The 26,457-nt window shown below is 63.8% G+C and overlaps 3 protein-coding genes across 8 annotated transcripts; 1 reads left to right on the top strand and 2 right to left on the bottom strand.

The window, feature by feature from the left end:
• The first annotated feature begins 213 nt into the window (after nucleotides 1-213).
• On the top strand, nucleotides 214-13,856 carry PCSK7 (proprotein convertase subtilisin/kexin type 7). Of its 2 annotated transcripts, none has more exons than XM_027655394.1 (16): nucleotides 214-268; nucleotides 1,152-1,631; nucleotides 1,854-1,988; nucleotides 2,385-2,550; nucleotides 3,517-3,607; nucleotides 4,151-4,205; nucleotides 5,303-5,441; nucleotides 6,024-6,124; nucleotides 8,216-8,383; nucleotides 9,448-9,555; nucleotides 10,472-10,574; nucleotides 11,358-11,514; nucleotides 11,626-11,720; nucleotides 11,864-11,957; nucleotides 12,226-12,343; nucleotides 12,498-13,856. In XM_027655394.1, exons 2-16 carry the CDS (start codon nucleotides 1,164-1,166, stop codon nucleotides 12,900-12,902), a joined length of 2,403 nt encoding a protein of 800 aa, XP_027511195.1. In that variant the 5' UTR covers nucleotides 214-268; nucleotides 1,152-1,163; the 3' UTR covers nucleotides 12,903-13,856. The 2 variants fall into 2 exon arrangements, with proteins under 2 accessions (XP_027511195.1, XP_027511196.1); XM_027655395.1 differs by lacking the exon at nucleotides 214-268 and adding an exon at nucleotides 836-1,041.
• A 417-nt stretch (nucleotides 13,857-14,273) lies between these two features.
• Nucleotides 14,274-17,297, bottom strand: TAGLN (transgelin). The gene is made up of 5 exons (XM_027655401.1): nucleotides 17,237-17,297; nucleotides 15,484-15,682; nucleotides 15,224-15,401; nucleotides 15,035-15,137; nucleotides 14,274-14,851 (listed from the first exon to the last, which is right to left on the bottom strand). The coding sequence occupies exons 2-5, from the start codon at nucleotides 15,661-15,663 to the stop codon at nucleotides 14,710-14,712; spliced, it is 603 nt and encodes a 200-aa protein (XP_027511202.1). The 5' UTR covers nucleotides 15,664-15,682; nucleotides 17,237-17,297; the 3' UTR covers nucleotides 14,274-14,709.
• Nucleotides 17,298-18,128: 831 nt separating this feature from the next.
• On the bottom strand, nucleotides 18,129-24,917 carry SIDT2 (SID1 transmembrane family member 2). Of its 5 annotated transcripts, XM_027655389.1 has the most exons (28): nucleotides 24,663-24,891; nucleotides 24,359-24,480; nucleotides 24,093-24,254; nucleotides 23,938-23,983; nucleotides 23,750-23,851; nucleotides 23,593-23,676; nucleotides 23,241-23,352; nucleotides 23,069-23,134; nucleotides 22,866-22,959; nucleotides 22,681-22,736; nucleotides 22,401-22,412; nucleotides 22,193-22,261; nucleotides 22,042-22,116; nucleotides 21,787-21,849; nucleotides 21,298-21,419; nucleotides 21,145-21,218; nucleotides 20,985-21,051; nucleotides 20,779-20,852; nucleotides 20,533-20,656; nucleotides 20,344-20,461; nucleotides 20,132-20,268; nucleotides 19,937-20,045; nucleotides 19,780-19,856; nucleotides 19,626-19,672; nucleotides 19,242-19,347; nucleotides 19,026-19,136; nucleotides 18,830-18,943; nucleotides 18,129-18,741 (listed from the first exon to the last, which is right to left on the bottom strand). In XM_027655389.1, the coding sequence occupies exons 1-28, from the start codon at nucleotides 24,864-24,866 to the stop codon at nucleotides 18,679-18,681; spliced, it is 2,610 nt and encodes an 869-aa protein (XP_027511190.1). In that variant the 5' UTR covers nucleotides 24,867-24,891; the 3' UTR covers nucleotides 18,129-18,678. The 5 variants fall into 5 exon arrangements, with proteins under 5 accessions (XP_027511190.1, XP_027511191.1, XP_027511192.1 ...); XM_027655390.1 differs by lacking the exon at nucleotides 22,401-22,412 and having other exon boundaries at nucleotides 24,663-24,892; XM_027655391.1 differs by lacking the exon at nucleotides 21,787-21,849 and having other exon boundaries at nucleotides 18,130-18,741; nucleotides 24,663-24,889.
• Between the last annotated feature and the right edge of the window lie 1,540 nt (nucleotides 24,918-26,457).

Below are 26,457 nucleotides of genomic sequence, written 5' to 3'. Positions count from 1 at the left end.
GCGGCGGGGCCGGGCTCGCAGAGGCGCGGCGGGTCGGGGCCGTCGCCCTGCGCCTGCTCCAGCGCCATGGAGGAGCGGGGGTGCCTGCGGGGCTGGGGCGGGAGCCGAGCCCGGGCCGGCACCGGGGGCGGGAGGGGGGCACCGGGCGGCACCGGGCGGAGCGCTCGACCCGCGGCCCCGCCGCGCCGCCCCTTCCTGCCCGCGCCCCGGCGGATGTGACGCCGCTGTCAGCGGCTCCGGGGGTTCCGGCGGCGGCGGCTCATGCCCGGTGAGAGCCCGGGGGCACCGCGGGGCACGGCGGGGCCGAGGGACGGGGGGTCCCGGCGCGGCTCCCCACGGGGGGATGGAGGGTGGGAGCGGCGGGGATGCGCTGCCCCCTGCGTGACCTCCGCGGTGTCCCCGCCGGAGCTGCGGGGCGCGCAGGTGCCGCTCCTGCGGGGTCACGGAAAGCCCTTCCTCTGGGGAGGGAGAGCTGGACATCGGTGTCTAGGGAGGGAGAGCTGGACATCGGTGTCCGGCACGGGGAGGGTTGTACCAGAGGCTCGGGGCAGGACCGAGGGCCAGGAGATGCCGAGCTCCGGGCACTTCCATGGGTGCGGGATCTCCGGAGGTGTTTCGCCCTCCGTGCGCTGCCGTGGTTCGTGGAACAGGGGTTCAGCCAGGGCTCGGCGGTGATTTCCCCCCGTGCCGGGTGAAAGCAGGTTCCTCCGGCCGCGGAGCAGGTTCGTCCTCCCCCGCGGAGTTCGGCGGGGCCCCCGCAGAAGAGGAACCGGCTCTGGGCTGCCCACGGAGCGTGGCATTGCCCGTGGTGGTTGTTCCTGGGGATCTGCGCTTCGGGAGTTTCGTGGCAGTTTCCCGCGGTGCCACGGGGAGAGGAGGAAGTGTCTCCTCCTGCCAGCTCGGGGCTGCACCCCCGGCGGGCAGGGCAGGGTAGGGTTGGGATCGATCCCTGCCCAGCCTGGGTGCGCCTCCTGTGCTGCGCCGCTGGGAAGGAGCCGCCTCGGCTGGAGTTCCCCTGGACGGGGTTGATGGCAAGCCCAGGTGTGCGGGTGTTGCCTTCCAGGAGCGTGGGGCTCTGTGGGACCTTCGGGTGCGGCCTCCTCGTTCCTCGTCCAAGGACACTGTCACCAGTGTCGTTTCTGCCGTTCCAGCCCGCCTGTCTGATGCCGCATTGGAGGCAGGGAGTGCCGCTATGGAGCGCGGGGATGGAGGCCACGCTCTGCATCCACACGTGCCTTTGGCTGAGCGCCGCCTGGATCCCCCTGGCCTCGCCAGCCGAAGCGGCCTGCGGCGGGCAGTGCTCTCTGGACACTGAGGGCCACCACGGCAAGCTGACGTGGGCCGTCAGCCTGGATGCGCCCGAGGAGGAGCTGGAGCAGCGGGCAGAGGAGCTGGCCCGGACTGCAGGGCTGGTGAACATGGGCCGTGTCGGGGAGCTCAAGGGCCATTACCTCCTCGCCTACCAGCCCGACGGCCGCGCGGGGAGCGAGCCCGAGGCAATAAGGAGGTCGGTGGACACTTTGTTTGCACAGCATGACAGCGTGCGGTGGCACTCGGAACAGAAGCTTCTGAAGCGCTCCAAGCGCAGCCTGCACTTTAACGATCCCAAATACCCCCAGCAGTGGCATCTGGTGAGTGGTTTTCTGGCTCCTGCTGTGCTCGCAGGCTCAGGCTGTTTGTGTGGCCACGAGTGAGCTGCCACTCGAGAGGCAAAACAGCCTCTTTCTGTTCTCTGGTGAGGAGGGAGCACAGTGAGAGCTCGCCCCGCTCTCATGCTGGCCGTGGCCCCACACATAACCAGTGCAACCCCTCACCACTGACCCTGTCCCCTCACTGTCCTTTCTGGCGCTTAGAACAACCGCAAGAGCCCCGGGAAGGACATCAACGTCACGGGCGTGTGGGAGCGGAACGTGACGGGGCGCGGCGTGACGGTGGTGGTGGTGGACGACGGCGTGGAGCACACCATCAAGGACATACAGCCAAACTACGTGAGTCCTGCTCCGAGCTGGGAGGGCAAAGGGCAGGCTGGAGGCTGGGCAGTGTGACGTGAGCGCGTGAGACCCTGGGCTCTGCCAGGGCGGGAATTGCCAGCAGCAGACCTTTCCCGGGAGATTTTGCACCCAGGTTTCAGGGTTACCTGCCTTTGTGCTACGCTGCAACTGGTCTCCCTCTGCCCTGCAGCAGTGGCTGAAGCTGCCTCGGTTGGTCCCTTCCCCAGGGCAGCAGATAGCAGTGTTGAGCTGCAGCCCCGTGTGGAAGCAGCCTGGAAGCTCCCGTGACTCCCAGGCTGTGTTTCAGCCCTTGTAGCGTGCTCTTAACTCCTGCTTTTCCCAAACTGAGGAGAGAGAGAGAGCCCTGAGCCGTGACTGTGGGTCTGTTTTCAGAGCCCAGAAGGCAGCTATGACTTGAATTCCAACGACCCCGACCCTATGCCTCACCCCGACGAGGAGAACGGGAACCACCACGGGACCCGCTGCGCCGGGGAGATCGCGGCTGTGCCAAACAACAGCTTCTGCACGGTGGGAGTTGCCTACGGGAGCCGCATCGCAGGTACCTGCAGGCTGTGGGCACCCCGAGGTGCCCGGCACGTCCCACCTCCAGCTCCGTGGGGCCGGACACGGCTCCATGGGCTGGGACAGCTCTGAGTCAGCGCTGCCTTGCTCAGGCTGGTTGGGGCTGTCGCAGGGAGGGCCCAGTGCCTGCCTGAGCTCCTCTCCAGAGGATGCAGCTCCCGGCAGAGCAGGATAGGTGTGGGTGTGGCAGCTTTTCCAGTGTTCTGGAGTGCTCCCGGCCTGCCCATCTGCGGAGCTTTTGGCAGAGCAGCCATACCACGCAGGCTGGGCCAGGCAGTCGTGCCACAACGTGCCTGCTGCAGTGCAGGCTGGAGGCTGTGTCTGGAGGCCCTGGGGAAACCAATCTTGGCCAGCCCCCCACCTCCCCCAGCCCCTGGTCTCAGCTCTGCCTCGTGGGGATGGATGGGGTGAAGGGCCAGTGCTGCATCTCCTCTGCAGGGCCAGGGAACGTGTGTGGGCCCTTGGCTGTCTCCAAACTCCTGTGCTCCTTTGTAGAGGAAGGGGAGGTCTCTGTGCCAGGCAAGGTGTGTCCCTGGCAGGGCAGAGACAGTGATGCTGGGATGTGGTTCTGTCCATACCTGGTCACACCATGATCCCTGAGGGGACAGCGGGGTGCTGGGGGTCAGGGCTCTCCCAGGGGCACTGTAGGGATCTCTGCACCCCTGCCCTGGGCTCCCTCCCTCCCTGAGCACCCACCCTGTTGGTGGCACAGCAGGGTCCCAGAGCTCCAGCCAGCAGAGGCTCCCAGCTGGCAGAAGCAGAGATGAGCTCATCACATAACCCCAGCACAGGGAGCAGGGAGGGTTTACCCAGCGCTGCTTCAGGCCTCAGCCCTCCAAAGCTGGATCAGCCTTGCAGGGGCAGCCTTGAGCCAGGAGTTTGTTTGCAGTTCATACAGCTCACTGACCCACGTGGGTCATGTTCCTTGTCCTTTGTCCCGCAGGCATCCGAGTGCTGGATGGGCCCCTCACGGACAGCATGGAGGCCATCGCCTTCAACAAGCACTATCAGATCAACGACATCTACAGCTGCAGGTGAGCCCCAAGGACACCCTGAGCTGGCATCCAGCAGACCCATGTGGGCCCTGATCTGCCTGGTGACGGGGTCACAGCTTGTGGCTGAGTGTTCACACCAGCTCCCATCCTCCCATGGCTCCAGATAGCACCGAAATCCTCTTCCTGGAGAGCTACCCTGGGCTCTGCGCAGCGCCTGCAGTTGTGAGATCTCCTTCTGTGCTGCTGCAGCACGTCCCATAAGCTGTCTGAGCTGGAGGGGACACTGTGCCCCCCACTGTGGTCAGGCAGCCCCAGCTGAGCCGTGTGACGGGGACTGGAATGTGTTGTTAAATAGAAATCAAACATTTTGTCCACTGGAATCTGACCCAGGGGCACAGTGCAAACACGATAGCGATCTTGCAGCAGCGAGGGGCCATCCTGATGGCTGGGAAAGCACAGTGCTCCCCGATCCCAGTCGTGCTGCTGGAGCAGCTGCTGGCTGCTGGTAGCTCGCTGTAGTGGCAGGAGGAGTTGCTGCCTGTGACTCCTGGGGCTGTCACTTCACAGTGTCTCTCTTTCCAGCTGGGGTCCCGATGACGACGGGAAAACTGTGGATGGCCCCCATCAACTGGGAAAGGTAAAAAGCAGCCCCAGCAGCACAGGTGGCCCTGGGAGGGCCCTCCAGGGATTGTGGTTTCTTACCTGCCCCAACAGGCATGCAGGGACGTTGCTGTGACACTGTGCACGTCTGTTTGTGTCCTTGGCTGCCAGCAGAGGTGTCACCTGTCTCTGTGTGGTCGGGAGAGGTGACGCAGTGGTGTTCAGGCAGTGTGGGATGAGCTTTCTAAGGAGAGGCTGGTCCCAGCAGGAAAATGCTCTTTCGCAACCTGTGGTATCGTTCTGACAACTTTTGCAACCCACAGGATGCTCTCTGCTCAGGACACTGAGCATTCCCAGTGCTGAGGGTGGTTCTCGAGGCAGGGAGCATGCCTTTGGATGCTGGGAGCAAGAAACAGGAGTGGGATTGCAGTGGTAGGAAGGGTCAGAGCTGAGGCTGCTCCTTCCCGGTCCATTGAGGCTCTCTCACAGCTGCTGTGCTACAAAATGTGGCTGGTCTACCTGTGCCACAGTGAGGGGTCACTGAGGGGGCCCCAAAACCAGCACTGGGGTGTGGTTCTGCTCCATTGCTCTTCTGCTGTGCTTTTCCAACCACAATTCAGCAGTTACTGCGCTGTTTGGAGCAGCCCTGACAACTGAGCTGCCCATTCACCATAACAAATGGTTTCCAGTTCTGCAAGTTAATGTATTCTCTTCCTGCATGCAGAGACAGCTGGAACAAGCTCTGGGACACAGAGCACAGGCAGAGCTCTCTGTGCCATAGCAGAGCTGGGAGGGCAGAGTGTACCTTCATCTGCCAGAGGGAGGGAGAGCAGCGGGGTTCAATTCCAGTGGGATTTGGTTCCTGCTGGTCCATCAGATATGTCCTTTCCCTGGTGGGAAGGATGTCTGGGTGAGGCACCAGGCTGGAAGTGCAATTCCAAGTGGGGCTGGCGGTGCTGTGTTTGTCAGCAGTGTCTGTGGGGCTGGGCCCTCTCAGAAGGGCAGTGGCCACGTGTGAGGAGGTCAGATCCCCGTGGCTCAGAGCCACACGTGGCTGCTGGCAGGAACCACTGGGATCAGCAGGGGAGGGCACAGGAAGAGCCCCCCTGGCCTGAGCACAGCTCCCTGTCCCAGGCTGCCCTGCAGCACGGTGTCATTGCCGGCCGCCGCGGCTTCGGGAGCATCTTCGTGGTGGCCAGTGGGAATGGTGGCCAGCACAGTGACAACTGCAACTACGATGGATATGCCAACTCCATCTACACTGTCACCATAGGTGAGTGCCTGCGTCTCCTGGCTCCTTCCTTCCCAGCGTGGAACAGCGAGATCATCCCAAAAACACACAACCTGCCCGGCTGGGAGCTGGCTGGGTAGTGGGAATCTGTGGGAAAGGGTCTGGGAATGAGCATGGCAGTGTGTAGGGCTTCAGCCCTCATGCCTGCAGTTTGCTTTTGACCCACAGAGCAAGAGGAGGCCAGGGGAATTCCTGCCTGTGTCCAGGCCTCCCTCCTGGGGCTGTGACGTACTGCCTTGTTCAGGGAATGACCTGGCATGCAGCATTCCCATCACTTGTGCTAGAGGAGAAACGTGTAATCCAGGTTCTCGAGGGCAGAAGCTGCAGTAGGGGTAGAAGATCTGTGTGACACTGAGCACAGTGAAAGGTTATTTATCGTGGCTGCCTTTCCTGTAGATCTTCCAGGCGGGAAAAATATGGGCTTGGTTCTAATTTCCCTGCCCAGCTCCCAGCCCCTGGAAGAGCACAGCTGGCAGGAGAGGCTCTCAGGGGATTGTCACCTTGAATTTCAGCAGTTGAAGCAAAACAGGTTCCATGCAATCCGTGCCTTTCCCGTTTTCCCAGGAGCAGTGGATGAGACGGGCTCCATGCCGTTCTATGCCGAGGAATGTGCCTCCATGCTGGCTGTGACCTTCAGTGGTGGGGACAAGATGATGAGGAGCATTGTGAGTACCCACACAAGGCAGCTGTGTCCTCCTGCACACACCTGGAGCAGCCAGGACGATGCTCTGTATCACCACACGATTCCTCCTTGAGCCAGGGAGCAGAGGTGCCTTTTATCCAGGTCCTGCATAAAGAGTGCTCTCAGAGGGAGGTTCCTGTTTCTCAGCTCTGTGGGAGCTGCCCCACAGCTGCCCAGCCACCCTCCCTGACTCCAAAGGGCTGTGGGAGCAGGGAGTACAGGGAGCAGTGTTGGGCTCTTTAAGCTGCTTGGCCACAGCTCCTACTCTGCTCTGGCACGTGGGCCTCTCCCTGCTGGATTTTTCAGAATATTTTTATCAGCTTTTCCTTCTTTTGCCAAAAAATGACTTCTTGTCAACAAAATGTCCTTTTTGCCTGAGCCAAGCAGCCAGGGCTGTTTTCCCCACCACAGGCCTGACCCGGCCCTTCCCTCCCTTCGTGCTGGTGCCTGTGGGGGGCTGTCAGGCTGCCCCCACCCCATAGTGTGACCCCTTCCTGTCCTGTGGTGCCAGCAGGGTCTGCAGAGCCCACCCACCTTGGGGCAGCTGGGGAGAAACATTGCTGGCTCCCAGGCCTGATGTTTGGGGTTGTGTTGTCCCTGGCTTGGAGGATCTCCTGTCAGGACAGGTATTTCCCAGAAGTACTTCCCTGACAAAGCTGATGAGGCAGCCAAGTGGAGATCAGCACCTCAGTGTGTGCTTGGGGGTCTCAGGGGGTCTGCTGGTGTGCTCTCAGGAGTAGGGACTTGCTGCTGTGGCTCTGTGCTTGCCACAGAGGAGGTGAATCCAGGCTTGTCAAACAGGCTTCTCTGCATGCTGGGTAAACCAGGGGAACAGGGAGAGCCTGGGATCCTCAGCCACCTGGTTGGGACTCACCAAGCTCCTCCTGCAGCCCAGAGCCAGGGCAGGGATCTATGCCCAGCCAGAGCGCAGCACAAGCTGCCACAGGGAAAGTAAAACCCAGAATTGAGATGATTTTTCCTTTCAAAAATAGCTTAAGTTGTCCCAGGCTGGTTTGGAAAGTACTGACATTAGGAAAAAAGGGAGCAGCAACCCAGTGAGGGCTCTGCTGCATTCCATCAGGAGTTCCAGGCTTGTGGGCTGATGACTGGCTTTCCCAAGCCTGGTGTGAGTGCTTTGAAGGTCTCAAATGCACGTTTATTTCGAATACTGGCCTTGTGGGACACTAACACGGGAGCTGGCATTCCATGGGGGAGCCAGGACAAGATCCACACGTAGCCTAGGAACAGCATGTGCCACAGGGACATCCCGTACCGTGATCCTGTGCCATGCACAAACCCAAACACCCCCTTTTTCAGGAGTGCAGTCGGCTTCTGAACAGCCTGGAACTCACTGCAGTGGTGTCAGAGTTAACATCTCTGCAGCCATCTGCTCCGGTTTTTTTTCTTTTACCAGACCATAAACTTTGTGTGGTTTCCTTAATGGGAAGAATTTAATACGGCTTCTGGCACTCTCTGTGCTTCCCACTGAAAGTTTGTGCTCTCGGGGTGTTCTGTGTGGGACATGCAGAGTCCCAGCACAAGCTGGAGCCTTTCACCCTCCAGGTTTTGGGCTTTATCCCCACAGGGAGCACATGGAGGTGGATGCACTTGGTTTGCAGTGAGGTGGCATCATTTGGGAACCTCCCAACGCCTCTTTTTAGGCTCTGTGTGCTCTGCACTCCATGTGGCCCCTCTGCAGCCTGGTTGTGTTGGAGTGACACTGTGGTCAACAGTGAGGATGAGGAAGGTCCCAAGCTGTGTCTGCCAGGAGTTTCCCACAAAGATGCTTAGTTAGACCCAATTCCTCTCTCTCTCTCCAAAGGGAACTGTCCCCATTCATTGCTTCCCAGCTGGCATCACTGCCCCTGCAGTGAGGGGCTCCCAGGACCTTTGCTGGCTGGCTGTGAGCAGGGACAGCTGTGTCACAGGCTGAACAGGGGCTGCTGGTGGAGCCGGGGGGGGCAAGGACACAGCTCAGGGCTGGGGCCATGTGCTCCGGTACTCCTGTACCTGTCCCAGCCACCCCAGCAGGGCAAAGTGGCCTGACAGAGGCACCTCTCCTCTTCCTCTGCAGGTGACAACGGACTGGGATTTGCAGAAGGGCACGGGCTGCACGGAGGGTCACACGGGCACGTCGGCGGCCGCCCCGCTGGCAGCCGGGATGATCGCGCTGATGCTGCAGGTGCGGCCCTGCCTCACCTGGCGGGACGTGCAGCACATCATCGTCTTCACTGCCACCAAGGTGAGGAGCCCTCCCTCCCCGCCCCTTCCCTCCCTCTGCTGCCCCTCAGGGATGCTGCAGGAAGGCCAAGGCCCTGCTGTGCACATCCGTGTTTACGTCTGCGGCCCCTCCATAAATCTCTCGCTCGTCTGGCTCCCAGCAAGGGGATTGTGTTTTCCCCTCACCCCTCGCTCCTTCCAGGAATGTGGCTGAGGCATTTTCCTCTGTCATGATAATAAATGGGGTATTTGCTGCAGGAATGCCTCCATCTGCCAGCGTAGGGGTCTTCCAGGGGCTCAGCAGGTTCCAGGGGCTCAGGCCCCGGGATCAGGTGTGTGTGATGGGCTGGCCCAACCCCAGGGCTGTTATCTCTGCAATGTCATCCCCTAGTCCATGCAGTGGGAAGGCAAGGAGCTCTGCCCTGCTTTGGCCTTTCCTGGGCTCTCCAGAGAGCTGTGCTCCTGGAAACAGCCACAACAGGGAGCTGGGCAGCAAACTCAGCCCTTCCTTTGGCCTCACCTCCCGCGCAGCTTTGCTGCCCAGAGCAGGAGTGGGAACTGGCTGGAGCTGCCCAGTTTGGTTTAGGGATGGGGCTTCTTCCACATCCCACTGGGGAGCAGGAGTCCGTGTCCAGCTGATGCTGTGCTCACCTTGGCATGGGGCAGTGTTTTCCATAACTCCAAGCCAGTGTTGCCGGAGCACTACAACCCACTAAGTGATGGGACTCAGATCTGTCCTGCCCCAGCTCCTGTTGAATTAAAGGACTCGATTCCTTCTCTCCAAGGCTTCTGCCATCCCACAGGCTGTGGCTTGGGCAGCGGGGAGCAGCTGGGATGTTTCAGAGCAGAGGCATTTGTGCCCTTTTGTGCTGCTCTATTTCCTTTCTGAGGTGCTGGGAAGCCAGTTTGTCCTGGGATTTGTTTCAAACAAAGGACAACCTGTTTCTTTCTAATAAGGCCATGTGGGTTTGCTTCCCTGCCACTGTGGGATGTGTCTGAGCCTCTTTCCCTTCAGGCCTGGTTCCCTTTGGGTTTCGGGGCTGACAGTCCCCCAGGGTAACCAGAGCACCCCGTGTTTCTTTGCAGTACGAGGACCGTCACGCTAAGTGGGACACGAACCAGGCAGGCTTCAGCCACAGCCATCAGCATGGCTTTGGCCTGCTGAACGCCTGGAGGCTGGTCAATGCTGCCAAGGTAATTCCCTCCTTCCCAGACCTGCCCTCTGGGCAGGTAGAGCAGCCCAGCCCAGCGGCTGGGACACATCCTGTCCTGGCAACGCCGTGGGGTGACACTGCTGCCGTTCAGGGCCAGTGCTTTGGCCACCATCCTGCTGGCCTTGTCTCTGAGGCTGCTTCTGGTATGAAGTCATGAGGCTTTTGGCAGTGCCTGAGAGCTGCCCCGGGCTGCTGCTCTCCAGCACTATATATAGCCATGGTGAGAGCTGTGCTACTGGGAGCCCACAGCTCTGATTCACAGTGTGGGGACTTTTGTCAGCAGCCCCAGCACCTTCCTCCCTCCCTCCACAGTGGCTGCAGGGAGGGTGTCCTGCCCTGAGAAGCAGGGTGTTCTCAGCTGGCAGCTCCAGGGTGTGCTGTGGTCGGAGCAGCAGCAGCATCCCCATCTCTTCCTGCTCCGCTCGCACGGAGACCCGGGCACGTCCCTCTGGCACTTGGTCCCAGCTCGTGTGTGGAGTGCTGAGCAGCTGTGCTGGGTCACTGCCACTGCCAACCCAGTGCCCCCAGTGCCATGGGGACTTCCATGCTGCTCCCCCTTCCTGCCCTACTGTGTCCAGAGCTGGAATGGGATGGCCTCGAGTAACCACTCAAAGCCACTCGGGTGATGGTGGGGACAGACCCAGAGCTGGGGAGTCCCAAGTCTTACTCACCCCCCTCCAGCTCTCCTGGGTGTGTGGGCACTGCTTCCATCCCCAGAGTGCTCACACCACCCAGTGTGAGCTGCCCAGGTCTGTGTGCCCCAAAACAGCATTGGGAGAGGCCCCTTGGCCTGGGCCCACATCCAGGAGCAGCTTGTGAGAGCCCCAGGAGACTGAGGGACGGATGTGCAGGGAGGGTGCAATTCGTGCTGAATCCTCTCCCCTTCCCCCTGGCAGATCTGGGAGTCTGTCCCATACCTTGCCTCGTACGTGAGCCCTGTGCTGAAGGAGGGCAGGAGCATCCCCCTGCTCCCACGGGAGCTGGAGGTCGCCTGGAATGGTAAGATCAGGTGTGCCATGGAGAGCACGTGCTGCACACACCCAGGCCAGGATCCAGCAGGGCAGGAGCAGCCCTGGGCTGTGTGAGGGCACGAAGGGGTTAAGTGCTGGGCTGCCTGTGCTTTTTCTTCTCTTTCCGCTGCCCTTCCCCAGGGGATCTGCCTGTTGCTGCCGTCCCCTCCCCATAACCCCATCCCATGGACTGATGTGTTTGGGGAGCCAGACAGGGCTGGGCAGCGGCCAGACCCGCTCCACTGCCTTTGACCATTTTAGGTAATGCTCCAGCTCCCGACTTGGCCAGCCCTGTCCACATCAACAAGGCGCTGCTCAGGCTGCTACCAGTGGGAAGGAGAGCTCGGCCCAAGCCCTTCCCGGCCCCCCTGCAGCTCCTGGCTCTGCTGGGCACAGCTCCTTGCCCTGAGGCTGAGCACATTCCCCCTCCATGCCTCACTGGAGATGCTGGTCCTGGGAGTCTGGCCCTGCACCTCTCACTGTCCCAGCTGTATTGCTGGCAGAGGTGCACCCAGGGAGCACCCACCTGCCAGGAGCAGGCCAGCCACAGCTACAGCTCACTCTGGAGCATGCCAGGCTCCCTGGGCTATGGTTGGCAGCTCTGGGGCTGTGAGGATCCGTGGGCCTGGGAGTGGTTTGAAATGGGATCAGGGAGCCTAGACACCTAGTCTCTCCTCCCAGTCCCACACAGGTCCTGTTAAATGGGGCAGGCTGGGAGTGGGGACTCCATGTCGACCACCAGCCTCAGCAAACCCTGCCTTCCCTCTCCCAGTCACCACCGCCGACCTGGAGCTGTCTGGCATGAGGACCCTGGAGCACGTGGCAGTCACTGTCACCATAACCCACCCCCGCCGTGGCAACCTGGAGATCAGGCTCTTCTGCCCCAGTGGGATGATGTCCCTGATTGGGACCACCCGGAGCATGGACTCGTAAGCACCGAGGGGTCAGGCTGGGGAGGGCAGGACCCCAGGGCCTGTGTCAGCCTCATGGCTCAGGCTCCATGACCTTCTCATGGGTTGTTTCCCCTCACCCCTTGGCAGGGACCCCAATGGCTTCTCTGACTGGACCTTCTCCACGGTGCGGTGCTGGGGCGAGGAGGCGCAGGGCACGTACAGGCTGCTCGTCAGGGACATCGGTGAGTCCTGCCTGCCAGGGGACACACGTCCTGCCTGCCAGGGGACACTCCCGGGCTGGTGGCAGCTCTGGGCCGTGTCCCAGGCAGCTGCCAGCTCATCACCTGGGAGAGTTCCCCGCTGGACCAACCTGCTTCTTCCCCAGGAGATGAGAGCCTGAGGCCTGGCACCTTAAAGCAGTGGCAGCTGACCCTGTACGGCTCCTCCTGGTCCCCGGCAGAGATGAAGGAACGGCACAGGTAGGACACCACAGTCCTGGCTTGGTGGGGAGCCAGGGGCAGGAGACTGAGGAGTGTTGCCCATACCTGTGAGCAGGTGCTGCTCGGTGGAGCTGTGTTGCTGCAAGGTGCATGGCAGGGGCCCTCACACCTCACAGGGCAGCCGTGGGCTGCAGAACACAGCACTGCTGTTTGCTGAAAGAGGCACTGCAGACCCTTGGTGGGCATTTGGGACCCTCCCTGGAGCCCCTCTGCCAGTGGGACCTTCACAATGTGCCTCTGTCCCCAGGCTGCTGGAGGAAGCCATGAGTGGGCAGTACCTGAGCAGCAACTTCTCCCTGCCCTGTCCCCCGGGGCTGGACATCCCCGAGGAGCAGCACTACACCATCACAGCCAACACCCTCAAGGTGAGCCTGTCTGCGAACCAGGGGGTCCCTGTGTCCCCCAGGATGGGCTGGAGGAGCAGGACCCTACTTGGGGCACTGTGACCCCTCTGCTGGGCAGTGGGCAGGGCTCAGGGGGGTCAAGGGTGGCGTTTCTCAAGGGGTTTCCCCTCCGTAGACCCTCCTGCTCTTGGGATGCTTCGCCGTGTTCTGGACTTTCTACTACATGCTGGAGGTTTACCTGACGAGGAACGACGTGGGGCTGGACCTGGCCTGCTCTGGCTCCCCCAGCTGCAGGTGGTACCAGCAGGGCGGGAAGCACCGAGCCCTGGAGAGCGGCCTGGAGATGGAGTCGGTGCCGCTGTACCGGGAGAAGGACGTGGAGGAGGCCGAGATGGAGTGTGAGCACCCAGAGCCTGCCCGAGATGGGGAGGAGGGGTCCTGGACCCCCACCCACCCCGAACTTCCCAGCAATGGCAGAGCTGTGAGCTTCCACGAGGCAGCTCCCGCTGGAGCGGGATACCTGGGCCGGGAGGCACCGGCTGAGCTCCTCCTGGAGGACAGGGAGCACCGGCCCTGCTGACTGGGGCTGGGCTGGGGCTGGGCTGGGCTGGGGCCCTCCCTCGTGGTACGACCCTCCTGGGCACGGGCAGCACAGACTCATTCCTGAGCCAGAGTGGACCATTGCCACTGTGTTCTGTGGAAGGTGATGTTGGAAGTGGCTTGGAAACAAAGAAAAAAGAGTGCTGGTACTGGAAGGGGAGCTCCCCTTCCCTCGCTCTGGAAAACAAAGCAAGCCTTAAACCCCTTCCTGAGGGAGCCTGTCCTGCAGGGCACTCAGAGGTCCCTGCTGTGTGTGGAGCAGGGCCCTGTGCCATTCCTGGGAGCGTGGCAGCTGTGGCAGAGCTCCACTCCAACCCCCTTCACGCCACTGCTCCCAAGCCTGGCAGCACAGGCAAGACGTGTCCATCCCTGATTTCTGCAGAGAGCCTGGAAAACCCAGCAGGGCCCCTGGAAGGTACCTCTCCAGGCAGGGACCCCACAGCACTGGCAGTTTCCTGCCCACTGGGCTGGCAGTGGCCTCTACCCACCAGTTATCCCAGTTTAGAAGCAGGGAGCTACTTTACTCATCTCCAACCAGCGCTTCTCCCTGTCCCCTGTGCTCTGATCCTGCTGGTTCCTCCTCTCCCCTGGGCATGGAGCAGCTGTGGGGCTGGGGAAGCAGGAACAGGCCTGTTGGGGTGGCAGGATGAGGCTGTTCCTGCAGCAGTGGGCACAGGAGTCCCTCTGGCAGCAGGGCTCACTGGGGCCACTGTCCCAGATCTCCATCCCCATCCAGGAGGGACAAAGCTGGGAGCAATACCTAGTTTGGGCCAGGGAGGGGAGGATGAGTTGCTCTGGCAGTGGCTCGTCTGAGCAGGGTTGGCTTGTTCACATGTCTTTGGGTTTGGTGGTTTATTTTTTTAAGGCTGGGGTTTGTTTTTTAATCAGCAAAGCCCTTTTGTGTAGCTTTCCAAATAAAGCCTGAAAAACCCTCCTCTCCCCCATCCGTCACTCCTCTGCTCTCCCAGAGCTTCCTCACTGTGGAAAAATGCGTCACCCATCCCCTCCCAGCACCGGGGCCTGGGGGGACCCAGTGTTGGGGTGTGGGGCTGTGGGGGCTGTGAGCCCTCCATGCCCTGCTCCCAGGAGCCGGGATAACGGGGGCTGCTCCAGGCAGGGGGATGCAAGGGCTGGGCCAGAGTGTTGGAAGGAGTGAGGAGAAAGGTGGGTGTTGAGCTTCGGGGGGGAGAGGGCAGAGTCTTCCAAGCCGGGCAGGGAAAGCCTGATCCCCAGCTGTGGTTTTCCCAGGTTTGGAGCTGGAAGAAGCAGCAGCCATGGCCTTTTAGGGAGGGTGGCTTCAGCTTTTCCAGAGTCACCAGCCAGGCGGGAGGAAACCTCGTCAGGCCACAACTAGATGAATATAACCTTTTAATTTCGACAAAAACCAAGTACAAAACCGAGGCCCAATTCTCTCTTTCTCCCCGTTCGCAGGGATCTCTGCGGCAGTGGCGCGGGGCTCGTGGGGGGGGCTGCGGGCAGGGGGGGCCACCCCGTGGGCCGGGGCACGTGCCCATCCCACCCGTGGGACACCCGTGGGTGCCGGGGGGGGGGGCGCGGGGCTGGGCGGGGGGGCTGCGGCCCCGGGGCGGGGGGCTCTGCGGGGCGCGTGCGGCCGCTGGCGTTGGGGCGTTGTTGGCTGGCGTTTGGGGGGCGTTTGCTCCTCAATAAATACCAATCGGTGCGGGGCTGGTGGCGGCCGCCGACGCTCGGGCGGCTGCGGCGCTGGGCCGGGGGGAAGCGGAGACGGAGGTCCCGGCTGGGGAGGGCTGGGGGCGGCGGGGGGGTGCCTAGCTGATGATCTGCCGGGGCCGGCCGTAGCTCATCCCCGCCTGTGACGCTCCCTTGTTGGTCCCCATCTGTAGCCCGATGATGTTCTTGCCCTCCTTCAGCTGGCTCTCGGTGAACTCCCGCTTGTGCTCCTGCGCCTTCCTGCGGGGCACGGGGAGAGGCCGTGGGGCACCCGCACCCACCCGGGTGACCAGCAGCCCCCCCTGATCCCCAGCCCCAGCCCCTCTCCCTCCCCAGTGTACCACCTCCATGGGCTCCAAGGTGCTCTGGGCAGCCACAGGGCAAAGGGGCCCCCACACCCAGCTCTGACACTCCCCCACTTACTTCATGAACCAGTTGGGGTCCCCGTGGTAGTGCCCATCATTCTTGGTGATTGCCAGGCTCCCCAGGGCCATCAGCGTCCTCTGCACCGCCGCCATGTCCTTGGCTGCCGAGGGACAGAGGGAGGGATGTGAGGAAGGGCACAGCACAGCAGCCCTGGATCCCCCAGCCCCAACCGCCCCCCTCCCGCACCTTCAAAGAGGTCGACGGTCTGGAACATGTCTGTCTTGGTCACACCATAGTCCTCGGCCGCCTTCAGGAACTGGGCGATCTGCTCCATCTGCTTGAAGACCATGGTGGGCGGCGCGTCGGGGATCTTGACGGGCTTGGAGCCGTCGGGGTAGAGGCTGTTCACCAGCCTGCTGAGCACCTGCCACGGGGGAGAGCCTGGGCTTGCTGCAACACCACGGAGCCCCCCACCAGCCAATCCTCCCCCCGGGGACCCCACTTACGATGCCGTTCTTCAGCCAGACCTGGAAGCCCAGGCGGCCCCGCTCGGGGCGACCCACGGAGGACCCGCACTGCGCCACGATCCACTCCACCAGCCGGTCCTCCAGCTCGTCGTCGTACTTCTTCTCGATCTTGGACTGCACATCCCTGCTCATGCCATAGGCTGGGCCTTTGTTTGCCATGGCTGCGGTGGTGGGAGACCTGGTGGCACGACGGAGACCGTCAGGCTGTGGAGATGCCTTCCCCCTACCCAGGGACCCTGCAGCAGCCCTGTGGCATCCACCGCCCACCCTGCTGCAGTAAGGACATGCCCTTCTCTTGGCTCTTCCCTTGCTCCATCCAGGAGTGTTTGGAGGTCAGTTCACAGCCATGACCCCCAAAACCTGCCCAGACAGATGGTTCCTGTCCTGGTAGAGGTGCCTCGCCCTCGCTGCCTGGCTCAGGCTATGCAGGGGAGCAGCCTCATCCCTGTCCCTTGGTTGGCACAAACATCCCTGGAGTGGCCATGCCAGGATCCAGGTGGCAGAGTGACCACGGCAGGGCTGGGTGGCTGTGTCACAGCATGGTGGCTGCACCATGGCAGAGCAGGGTGCCCATGAGGTGGCCTTGGTGTGGCAGGTCTGGGTGCCAGGGACGAGTGTGGGCGAGGCAGGAGTGGTGGGAGCTGTGCCCGTGCCCTTGTAAGGACATGCTGTGGCAATGATGGCAGGTAGCTGGCTGCAGGCAGGGCCCAAGGTGCCAGGGAAGATGCCAGGGAGGATACCAGGAAGGAGAAGCACCGTGAGCAGCAGCCAAGCCCTTGGCAGAGCTGGCCTTGCTCCTCCCTACACAGCTCCTTGCTTGGCATGAAGCTTCTGAGCGCCAGGGCTGTGCCCTCGGGGAGCCGTGTGCTCGGTCCCACACCCACGACCTGCCTCCCGTGGGCTCATCCTGACCACTGGGCACAGGCACCAGGGCTCCTGCGGGACGGGCTGAGACCTGGCACAGCTCAGTGCAGGAGAGAACGCTGACCCCGCTTGCTGCCAGCAATGCAGGGGTACCCCATGAGCCCCAGGGGCAGCCTGTGCCCGGACTCCAGCACCACTGGGCACTTCCAGCGATGCCACAGCTAGTCCCGCTCTGTGTCCTGGCCCGAGCTGGCACAGAGGGTTCACGCACAGACCCACGGCTCCCTCGGCCACACGGCAGTGGCCGGCAGTCACCCCTGGCCCTGCCAGCCCCCTGCCGAGACACGGGGCAGAAACGGAAGCGTCGGGGTTGGACTCGCCCCTTCCTCTCTGCCCTGAGCCCCGCACGGCCCCTCCGACCCCCGCGGGGCCGAGGCCGGTGGACCAGCAGCAGCGGATCCCTGATGGGAACGCGGTCCTGAGGGGCCAGGGGCAGGACAGAACCCCGGCAGCGACCCCAGCCCGAGCAGGAGAGCCCGACCCTCCTCCGGGGAGCAGCGGTGCAATCCGGGGAGCAGCATCCCCATCCCGGGGAGCAGCATCCCCATCCCGGGGAGCAGCATCCTCATCCCGGGGAGCAGCATCCCCATCCCGGGGAGCAGCATCCTCATCCCGGGGAGCTGCGTCCCACCCGCAGGAATAGAGTCCCCATAATTCAGGGAGCATAGGGCAGCCCCGGGAGCGGCTTCGCTATCCCAGGTACAGGGTCCCCAACCCGGGGGGGAGCACCCCCATGCCGGGGGCTGACATCCATATTCCAGGAACCCTCCCCGCCGCCCCCCCGCCTTCCCCCCGCGGCAGGACTCACAAGCGGCTGCGGACGGAGCGAGGGCGATGCTCGGCGCGGGACCAGCGCTCTGCCCCGCGGGGACCCCGACCTTGCGCTAAAAGGCGGGCGGCGGGACGGTGATGTCAGCGGGGCGCGGGGCCCGGCCCCCCCCGGCCCTCCCTCCCGGGGCGCCCGGCCCCGCAGCGCTCCATGACTCCATCCCAGGCACCATATTTGGGGAAAGACTCCGAAAACCAGCGACGAAAGCCCGAGCATTCCCCGCGTGCCTCCGCCCCAGCGGGGCAGGGGCGGAACCGGGCCGGGGGCTGATGGACTAAATCCTTTTATAGCCAGGCGGCAGCGCCGAGGGCTCCCGCCCTGACTTCATGGCTGGTTTCCCCATGTGCTCACCGCCGGGAGCCGGGGCGGTCCAGAGGGGGCCCCGTGGTGACCCATCGCCCCCGGAGCCCGGCCGGGACGGCCGGGGCAGGCTGCGAGCTGCGGGCATCCCGCTGGCACGGCGCCTGGGCATCCCGCAGCATCCCGGGATTCCCTCTGCCCCGCGGGCACCAGCTGGAGCGGGTCAGGGCACGGCGGGGCACGCAGCAGCCCTGGCACCGCGCTGCGATGCCACGGGGGCCCCCAGGAGCTTTGCTGCCTGTGAAATAGGACCCCCCTGGGCATCCCTCCTACCCCTGGGGCTGCCAGCCCCCACCCTGTGCCCCACAGACCACCCCCAGCCTCCCACAGAGGTTCTCCAGAGCAGCAGCAGCGCCGCAGCATCTCCACTCTCCCAAAATCCCGTGGGAAGGAGGAGACAGTGCCACAGCACTGCCTGGCTGACAGCCAGTGGTAGCTGCCCCCCTGAGACCCCCCCCGGGCTCCTGCTGCCCAGGCAGGAGGCAGGAGGCCCAGGCAAAGTGCAGACACTTTAATGCGAGTCCCTTCCCGGCAGATCCACTCGGTGGGAGCGGCAACGGGGGCCCGCCACAGCCACCCCCCCGGGACACTGCAGGAGACACGAGTGGGGCCTCTCTGGCCACTGCCACCACCGTGCTGGCCCCACACACCCCCACCTCCCACCCACACGACTCAGGCACTGAAGAGAAACCCACACCCACGAGCTCGGGGGGGCCGTGGGGCTGCTGGCACGGCGCTCGCCACAATCCCCTCGCCGCGCCCAGGGGCACACGGACACGGAGCAGCAGCACCTTTTCCAGTGTCACTTGCCACCGAGGACGGCGCCCCGGTGGCCCCCCAGCCCTGTTTTTGGCCACGACAGGCCCAGGGATGGGCACGTAGTGCCTGGAAGGACCTGGCTGACAGGGAGGAGGTGCACCGGGACCCCCAGGCTGCGTGGGGAGGGGGACGGAGCGGCTGGCAGGACCTGCAGCACGGACATCCCTCCCCGGGGGTGGGTCCCCCCTCCCAGGGCTGCAGCGGGGTGTTTGGCACAGTCCCAGGGCAGCGTCTGTGGGCTCTTAGAAGACGTAGATCTTGTCCCGCTGGATGCAGTCCAGGTCATCGTCCAGTGTCAGCAGCACCTGTGGAGCAAGGAGAGCGAGGGGAGCTGGGCATGGGGAGCTGGGGGGCAGGGGCAGGGTCTGCTGTGCCGGAGGAACCAGCACCTACCAAGAAGGAGCCGAACATGGCGATGGAGGAGAGAAAGTGCCAGATGTCGTGGTCGTCAAAGAAGTCGAGCAGGATGCAGTCACGGTTGTGCTCCCGAGATTCCGCTGGCGTTTTCTGTTGGGGACAGGGCCAGTGTCACTGCGCCCGCCCGTGGCCACCCTGCCCACCCCACTGCCTGGGCCACCCTCCTGCTCACCTGCCAGGTGCTGAGCCCCTGGAAGAAGAAGAAGAGGGCAAAGCCCCAGACCACAGAGGTGCTGATGATGCAGAGCAGGGGGATGAGCTTGATGCGCTCACCGCTGCGGAGCTGCGGGAGAGTCCGGTGTCACTGTGCAGGCAGGAGCTGGCAGCAATGCCCTGCCCTGCCTGCCCTCCCTGCCGGGCCCGTGGGGGCCGGGGGCTCAGCTCCCACCTTCATGATGATGTAGAAGGCGAAGTAGAGGAGGAGGTTGCAGATGCCGATGGCCAGCAGGTAGGAAGCGAAGTCATTGGGGCGGACAATGAGGCCGTAGGCAGCGCTGGGGAGGCAGGGGCAGGCAGCAGGGTCAGCACAGCCTGGGGACCCCTGTGGTGCCCGTGTGCCCGCTGTCCCCAGGCATGCCAGCAACCCACGGGAGGTCAGGCAGCGTGAGGTGACACCGGGGTGCCACAGCTGCAGGGGGACCTGTCATGCTGGGCTCACGGCTGTCACGATCTGGCTGTCCTCAGCCCAGCCCCAGCGGAGGGACAGCAGGAGCAGGGTGGGGGCAGCGGCAGGGACGGAGAGAAGCAGGGTGGGGTCTGGCTCTGCACTTACAGCGACCAGTTAATGATGTTTCCCATGACCAGGAGCACCATTCGGTCCTGCAAAGGGCAGGGGGGCTGTGAGGGGTGGTGGGCGGCCGCTCCGGGGCAGGGGCTGCCAGGAGGGGTCTCTGCAGAGCCGGGGGGGCCCCGGTGCCAGCACTCACCACGTACATGGGCCCGCTGCACTGCCGGACGCAGTCCGTGTACAGCACGTGCAGGATCCTGCGCAGGATGCCCGAGTCTGTGGGGAGAGGGGAGGTGACACCGGGGGGGGCCACTGCGCTGCCCCCCGCCCACCCTGCTCGTGGTGCCCGCCCTCACCCAGCTTCCAGCGCCCCATGTAGTAGAGCTGGGTGCTCAGCAGCAGCGTGGCCAAGATGTGGATGACAGAGAAGACGATCCAGAAGGCTGTGTTCCCCTTCCCAAAGACCTGCAGGGAGTGGGGGGGGTGGGCAGTGAGCTGTGGGGGTGACCCACGTGTGTGTCCCCCTCCGCCACAACACCCGCCCTACTCACCACGCCGACCACGGAGAAGAAGATGACGAGGGCCAGGCAGGCGTAGGCGCTGTAGGCGCTGGCGTTGATGTCTGGGTGGCGCTTCTGGTACAGTTTCAGCATGCAGAGCCCCGCGATCATGTACATGAAGGAGGTGTCTGGGGGGGCCCAGCGGTGAGAGGGGTGTGGGGGCGGCCCCGGCGTGGGCAGTGTGGGGCTGGGGGGGCACTCACCGAACTGGAAGTTGGTGTAGTTGGGGCAGACGTGGTAGCAGGCGCTGAGCAGCCCCTCCATCATGAGCGCGGTGCCCATGGCATAGAAGAGCCCGAAGTGCTTGGGGATGCCGCACTCCTGTGGGGAAGCAGGGGGTTCGTGGGGGGCTGAGCCCCCCCCGGGGCACCCCAGTGACCCCCGTCCCTTACCAGGGCGTGGGTGTCATTGCGCATGAGTGCCCGGTTGTAGTTGATCTCACGCTGCAGGATGATGAGCAGGAAGAGCAAACCCAGCAGGATGTAGCCCAGGTTGCTGAGGATGTTGTTGAAGGCGCTGCGAGGGGCCAGTCCACACCTGAGTGCTGTGGACCCTCCCTTGTCCTTGGGGCCCCACCACAGCCCAGCCCTGGGCACAGGGGACCCCCAGCCCCCCACCCCCAGCCCCCCTGAACCCACCTGAGGTTCCCCAGCGGGTGGGCACACAGGAAGTTGTAGTAGCAGATGTCCTGGTTGCCAGTGACGTTCACCACCTGCATTCAGGGGCAGGGTGAGGGTCAGGGGGGACCCCCAGGGGCGTCCCCATTGTGCTGGGGAGCACAATTTAGGACTGCAGCCCCCAGAGCTCCCAGGAGCCCCAGCAGCTGCCAACCTGCCCCACTTACCGTCTGGTAGGTGATGACAAGCTGGATGACGGGCAGGGCGTAGAAGACAGCGATGGTGGCGATGTTCCTGGCAGAGGCAGGGGGTTGTCAGGGGGTCCCTGCTGCCCGCCCCGGGTCGGGACATTGCTCAATGCCCCCATCCCCACTGCCCCCCGCTCACCAGAAGTAGATCTGGTACTTCTTCCGCAGCACCCGCTTGTCCTTGCGCGCCAGGTCGGCCACACACAGGTATTTCTGGAAGGAGAGGCTGGTGAGGGGTTGTCTGGGCAGTGGGCAGCGGGCAGCAGCCAGCAGGGGTCGGGGTGGGACACACCTTGGTGCGGATGACGTTCTTGTCATAGTCAATGTCAGCCAGGGTGTCATAGTCATCCTCCTCGACAGAGCTGAGCGAGTCCAGGCGGGGCCTGCCGGCCACGTTCTCCAGGGATCTCTCCCCTGCGGCCAAGCCGGGACCATCAGAGGAGTCCCTGGCCCAGCCCACCCCAGCACCCGCCCCGTGGGACCCCAATCACACCCAATTAACCACTCGGCTGCTTCCCTGACAACTCTCACCAGGGACAGGCTCTAATCCCGCAGACCCTGGTGGCTGAGCCACGTGAGTGAACGTCACCCATGCCCATCTCCTGGGGCTCTGCCACACTGGGGACAGCTGGGGCACAGGCAAACATCTTGCCCTGCAGCCCCTTGGTGCTGCCCTTGCTCTGAGGGAGGGGAGCTGGGGTGCTCTGTGCCCTGGGCATGAACTTGGGGCTGGGCAGATTTTGCTTTGATTGGCCCAACCCTGCCCAGTACCAGCATCTACCCATGGGAATGCTCAGCGGCCTCGTCGGGGCGGAGGGCGTGCGCCGCTTGAACTGCTCCTGCCCTTCAAAGGAAAGCCACAGTTACTGGAGCAGGGCTCCCCCGCACGTGTCTGCCAATGGAGACCCCCTGTGGGCTGCACGGAGGGGCTGCCAGCCCCAGGACCCACCCCGGAGACAGAGAGGGGCAGAGCTGGGACACCACTGGGCACGTGGCTCTGCAGGGCTGCGGCCACACCAGTCGCCCCACAACTCACCCACGTAACTGTAGGAGACTTCTGTGGAGCCCAGGCTGTCCGTGACACCCTCGGTGCTGCTGGAGGAGCCGTTCCCTGCAAGGAGGGCAGAGGGTGGGCACGGCCCGTGGGCAGGGGGGTGAAGGACAGGGGGACAGCACAAGGCACTCACCGAAGGAGCCGTAACCGTAGCTGTCGTAACCACGGCCCAGGAAGGAGTCGGGGATGCTGCGGGAGTGACCTGTGGGACAGGATGGTCCCTGTCAGCCCTGGTGGCACCCCTGTCCCGGGGCTGCATGGCCCTTGGGCTCAGGGCACAGTCCCGCACCCCTGCCCTGGCACAGAGCGAGCTCAGAGCCGAGGACAGAGCTGGCACCTACCCAGGAGTGACGCTGGGAGTCCCCGGAAAGCCGTGGGAAGAAAGAAACAGAGGTGGTGAGATGCAAAGCCCCAGCGCAGCCCTGCCAGCCCCACAGTGGAGAAGTCTGGGACCTCCCTGGACCCCTGGCACTGTGATTTGTCCCCAGGGAGCCGAGGGGCAAGCAGGGCTCAGGGGGATAGTGGGGAATTCCTGCAGAATCAGGGCTCAAGAGGCCGGAATAAGCGGGAATCCCACAGGCAGATCCCTCCATGCCGGTGCCTGCTGCCTCCATCCCTCACCTGTGTCCAGGCTGGGCGAGTCCATGGCTGACAGGAGCCCCTTCCTCTTGTGCTGCCTGCCGAGGGAAGCAGCCATCAGCTCAGCTGTGGAGAGGGGGCACAGCCCGAGGGCCCCCACCACATCAGGGACAGGATGGTGCCCGTGGGCCCAGCACCCAGAGGAGCAGCAACACCCAGGGACTCACCGGCAGCTCTCCCAGCAGGCGATGAGCAGCGTGAGGACGTAGAAGGAGAGGAAGATGCTGAGGCAGAAGAGCACGCTGCTCACATAGGCCTCCGCTGTGCAGAGCCAGGACAAGCCCTCAGGGGGGGTGGCACCTCTGGGGACCTGCTGTGGGTCCCTGCAGAGCTCACCACCCCCAGCATACCCAGCCCCTCCCAGACTCACAGGTTATGGCAGGTGACACCATCACCTCCAGCATCTTCTGCCGGTTGTGCTGATCTACGGGTTCATCTGGGAGAGGGCATGGCCAAGGTTCAGCTCTCTGCCCTGTCCCTAGTGTGTCCCCACACACAGCCCACAGCAGCAGGGTGGGTGCCTCCTCCAGCCCCCCACGTACCTGGAGAGGCATTTTTGGAGAGGGGGTAGTAGGGCAGAGGCCCCCCACACGCCTCGTCCTCCGTCTTCACCACCACCACCACGTAGAAGCTGTGGCTGGGGAAATCCTTCTTCTGCAGCAGCCGTCCCAGGGGGGAGAGATGGGGGTCAGCAGAGCCCAGCTGGGGGTCTCCCATGCCAGAAGTTATCCCAGGGATATCCTCTGCGAGCTCTGATAACCAGAGGTACCCGGCAGTACTGGGTAGGGGCTGAGAGCAGCTCAGCACCGTGGTACAGCCCGGTGGCACAACCCAATGGCACAGCCCCATGGCACAGCCCCATGGCACAGCCCCGTGGCACAGCACCGTGCCCACCTGCACCGTGATGGCCGCCTTCTTCGTCATGGTCTGGTACATCCCGATGAAGGCCACGTTGTTGTCCAGGTCGTAGACAGGGCACTGGGGGGGCAGAGGGCCCGTCAGCCCCGCCGGGCACCACGGATCACCCCGACACCCCACTGCCCAAACCTACCAGGATGTCCTGGATGGAGATGACAGAGCAGGGGAAGGCCATGGCCGAGGTCACCTTCACGATCACCGAGTCCACTCCCTCAGGGAACTCATACTTGAAGTACTGCGGGGGGGAAAGGGCCCATTGCTGCCACGGTGGCCACGTGGCACAGCCCCCCTCCCGTGCCACACTGTGCCAGCTCCCCTCACCTGCGGCTGGGCAGCCGTGGCGTTGAAGCTGAACCTTTTATTTGTCCTGCAGAGAGAGCACGGAGAGGTGATGGGTGGCAGGGGGAGCCTGTAGCCCCCACAGCCCGCAGGGGGAGGAGGCAGGGAGCGGGTCTGTGGTTCGGGGCTCCCCTCACCGCAGCACAAAGTTCTCCACGCGTGTGACCCGCAGCTGGTAGGAGGCGTTGAGGGAGAGCGTGGAGACATCCACGTAGAAGTGCTGGGTCTCCACCTCAGCCTTGGTCTGTGGCTGGCAGAGCGTCCGGCTCACCTCCTGGTACGCGTATTTCCGCTGGTACCTGGGGCAGGAGGGGCTGTGTGACCTCCCTCGCAGGGGGAAACCCTGTCGGGGGGATCCCAGCCCAGGGATCCATCCCTGCGTGGGGAACCCGCTGGTACTCACAGGCCCCGGAGGATGAGCGGCACCTGGAAGGAGACCACCGCCTCCTTCTGCCTCACCACGAAGAGCACGGGCAGGTCCTTGTGGTCGGAGAGGACGTTCACCGACACCCGCACGCCCTCGGTCTGCGGGGACAGGGGAAGGCGAGGCGTTGGCCGGGCAGGTCGGGCGGCGGCGGCTCATCCCGACGGCTGGACTTTGCTCGGCCGTCGTGGCAGAGGTTGCCGTGCCCCGCACGCCCAACACTCCCGGTGCAAGGGATCCCAGGGGACACCCAGCCCGCGGCGGTGGCGACCACCCGGCTCACCGTGTTCCTGCGCACGCTGTGGTTGAAGGCGTAGATGTGGAGCAGGTCGGCGTCCACCCAGTCGGTGTAGGTGGTGTTGAACTGGGCTTCCGTCTCGCTCACGTTCCGCCGGTGGGGCTGGGGCAGGACGGGCGGCGGGGGCAGCAGCAGCAGTGCCCCGGCCAGCAGCGCCCAGGCCAGCGCGGCCGCTCCGGAGCCCGGCATCCCGCCAGCATCCCCGGCCAAGGTCCGCGGGGCGGGACGGGACAGGACGGCACGGCACAGCACGGCAGGGCACGGCACAGCACGGCAGGGCACGGCACAGCACGGCAGGGCACGGGACGGGGCGCTCAGCCGGGGCGCTCAGCCGGGGCGCGCTGCCCCATGGCCGGGGCCGGAGCGGGGCCGCGCTGGCGCTGCGGGCGGAGCGCGGAGCCGGTGCCCGGGTCCCGATCCCGATGCCGGCGCTGCCCCTCTGCCCCTTCCCGTTCCGCAGCCGCGGTAAACACGGACCGGCGGTGACGTCACTCCCGTCGCGGGTTGCAGCGCCCGGCCGGGGAAGTGACGCGGCGGGCGGGGCCGGGGGGACCGGCCCGGCGGGGAACCCCCGCTCCGAGCCACCCGCGGGGGAAGCCCGGGGCCGCAGGGCAGCCCCTGCTCCGTACGGCATCCCGCACGGGAAGCCACGTTCCATATGGGACCCCACGTTCCATATGGGACCCCACGGGGGAAGCCGTGTCCTATAGGGGAGCCCCCACCCTGTATAGGACGCCATAGGGGGAGCCCCGGTTTATAGGGGCCTATATAGGACTCCACAGGGGAAGCCCGGCTCCATAAAGGAGCCCCTGCTCCATATGGGACCCCACAGGGGAAGCCTGCCTCTATTGTGGAGCCCTGCCCATATACAGGACCCCATAGGGGAAGCCTGGCCCCATAGAGGAACCCCTGCTTCAGAGGAGACCCTGTGCTGGAGTCCCTGTCCCCCACCCTGCAGGGAAGTCCCAGGGCCGTGTCCATGCTCCAGACACTCGCTGAGCCCCTTGCTCAGCCTGCCTGTCCCCAAAGTCTGTGGGGAGACAGAATAATCCCCTGCCAGGCGATGGATGGCTCTGCCCCATCCCTTTCTCCTGATGCTCTCTGGATTCCCACAGGGGCTCCTGCAGAGGCTGAAGTGATTTGGAAGTTCTCCCATGGCTGTGTTCATAGGGGAAGCAGGAATGATGCCACGCTGCATTTAGTGTGCGTCTCTGAAAACACCTCTGTCCCAGCTGCCGCTGAGCCGACCACCTCCAGGCCTCTCTCCAAGGGCTCTGGGGCCTTTTTATCATGTTTTCTGTGTCTGCAATTGGGTTTTCCAGTTTAAAATCCCCCTCTGAAGCGGCTCAGCCCCACGTCACCTGTCGCAAAGCCACTTTCCAGGCTCGCTCAGACATCCAGGACCTCTGCTGCCAGTTCTGCGGGATAAACGGCACGAGACAAGTGCTGCTGCTATTGTGCACTTTATTTCTCTGGGCCTCCTCTCCCCGAGGATCCCCCGGTTTGGACAGTCTGCACATTGTTTCCAGGTACAGGTGGTGACGCTGGTGGCAGATGGAATGACCTCAGGGACAGACGGACGCCCATGCGGGACTAGAAGCAGAACTCCAACCGACTCTGATTGAACTCGAGTCGCCTCAGTGGGATGGCCGTGGGGGGGAATGCGTGGGGATGTGCCTTCCCTGTTTGCTCCAGGGCTGTTAGAGAGAAACCACTGGGCAGTTCAATACAAGCCGATGTCCTGTGGAGGGCGGAAATACCGGTTCCCTTTACCTGCAGC

Source organism: Corapipo altera, unplaced genomic scaffold (genome assembly GCF_003945725.1).
Source record: "Corapipo altera isolate COAL_440 unplaced genomic scaffold, ASM394572v1 71, whole genome shotgun sequence".
Classification (NCBI taxonomy): Eukaryota; Metazoa; Chordata; class Aves; order Passeriformes; family Pipridae; genus Corapipo; species Corapipo altera.
This window is presented reverse-complemented; position numbering and strand designations above follow the sequence as displayed.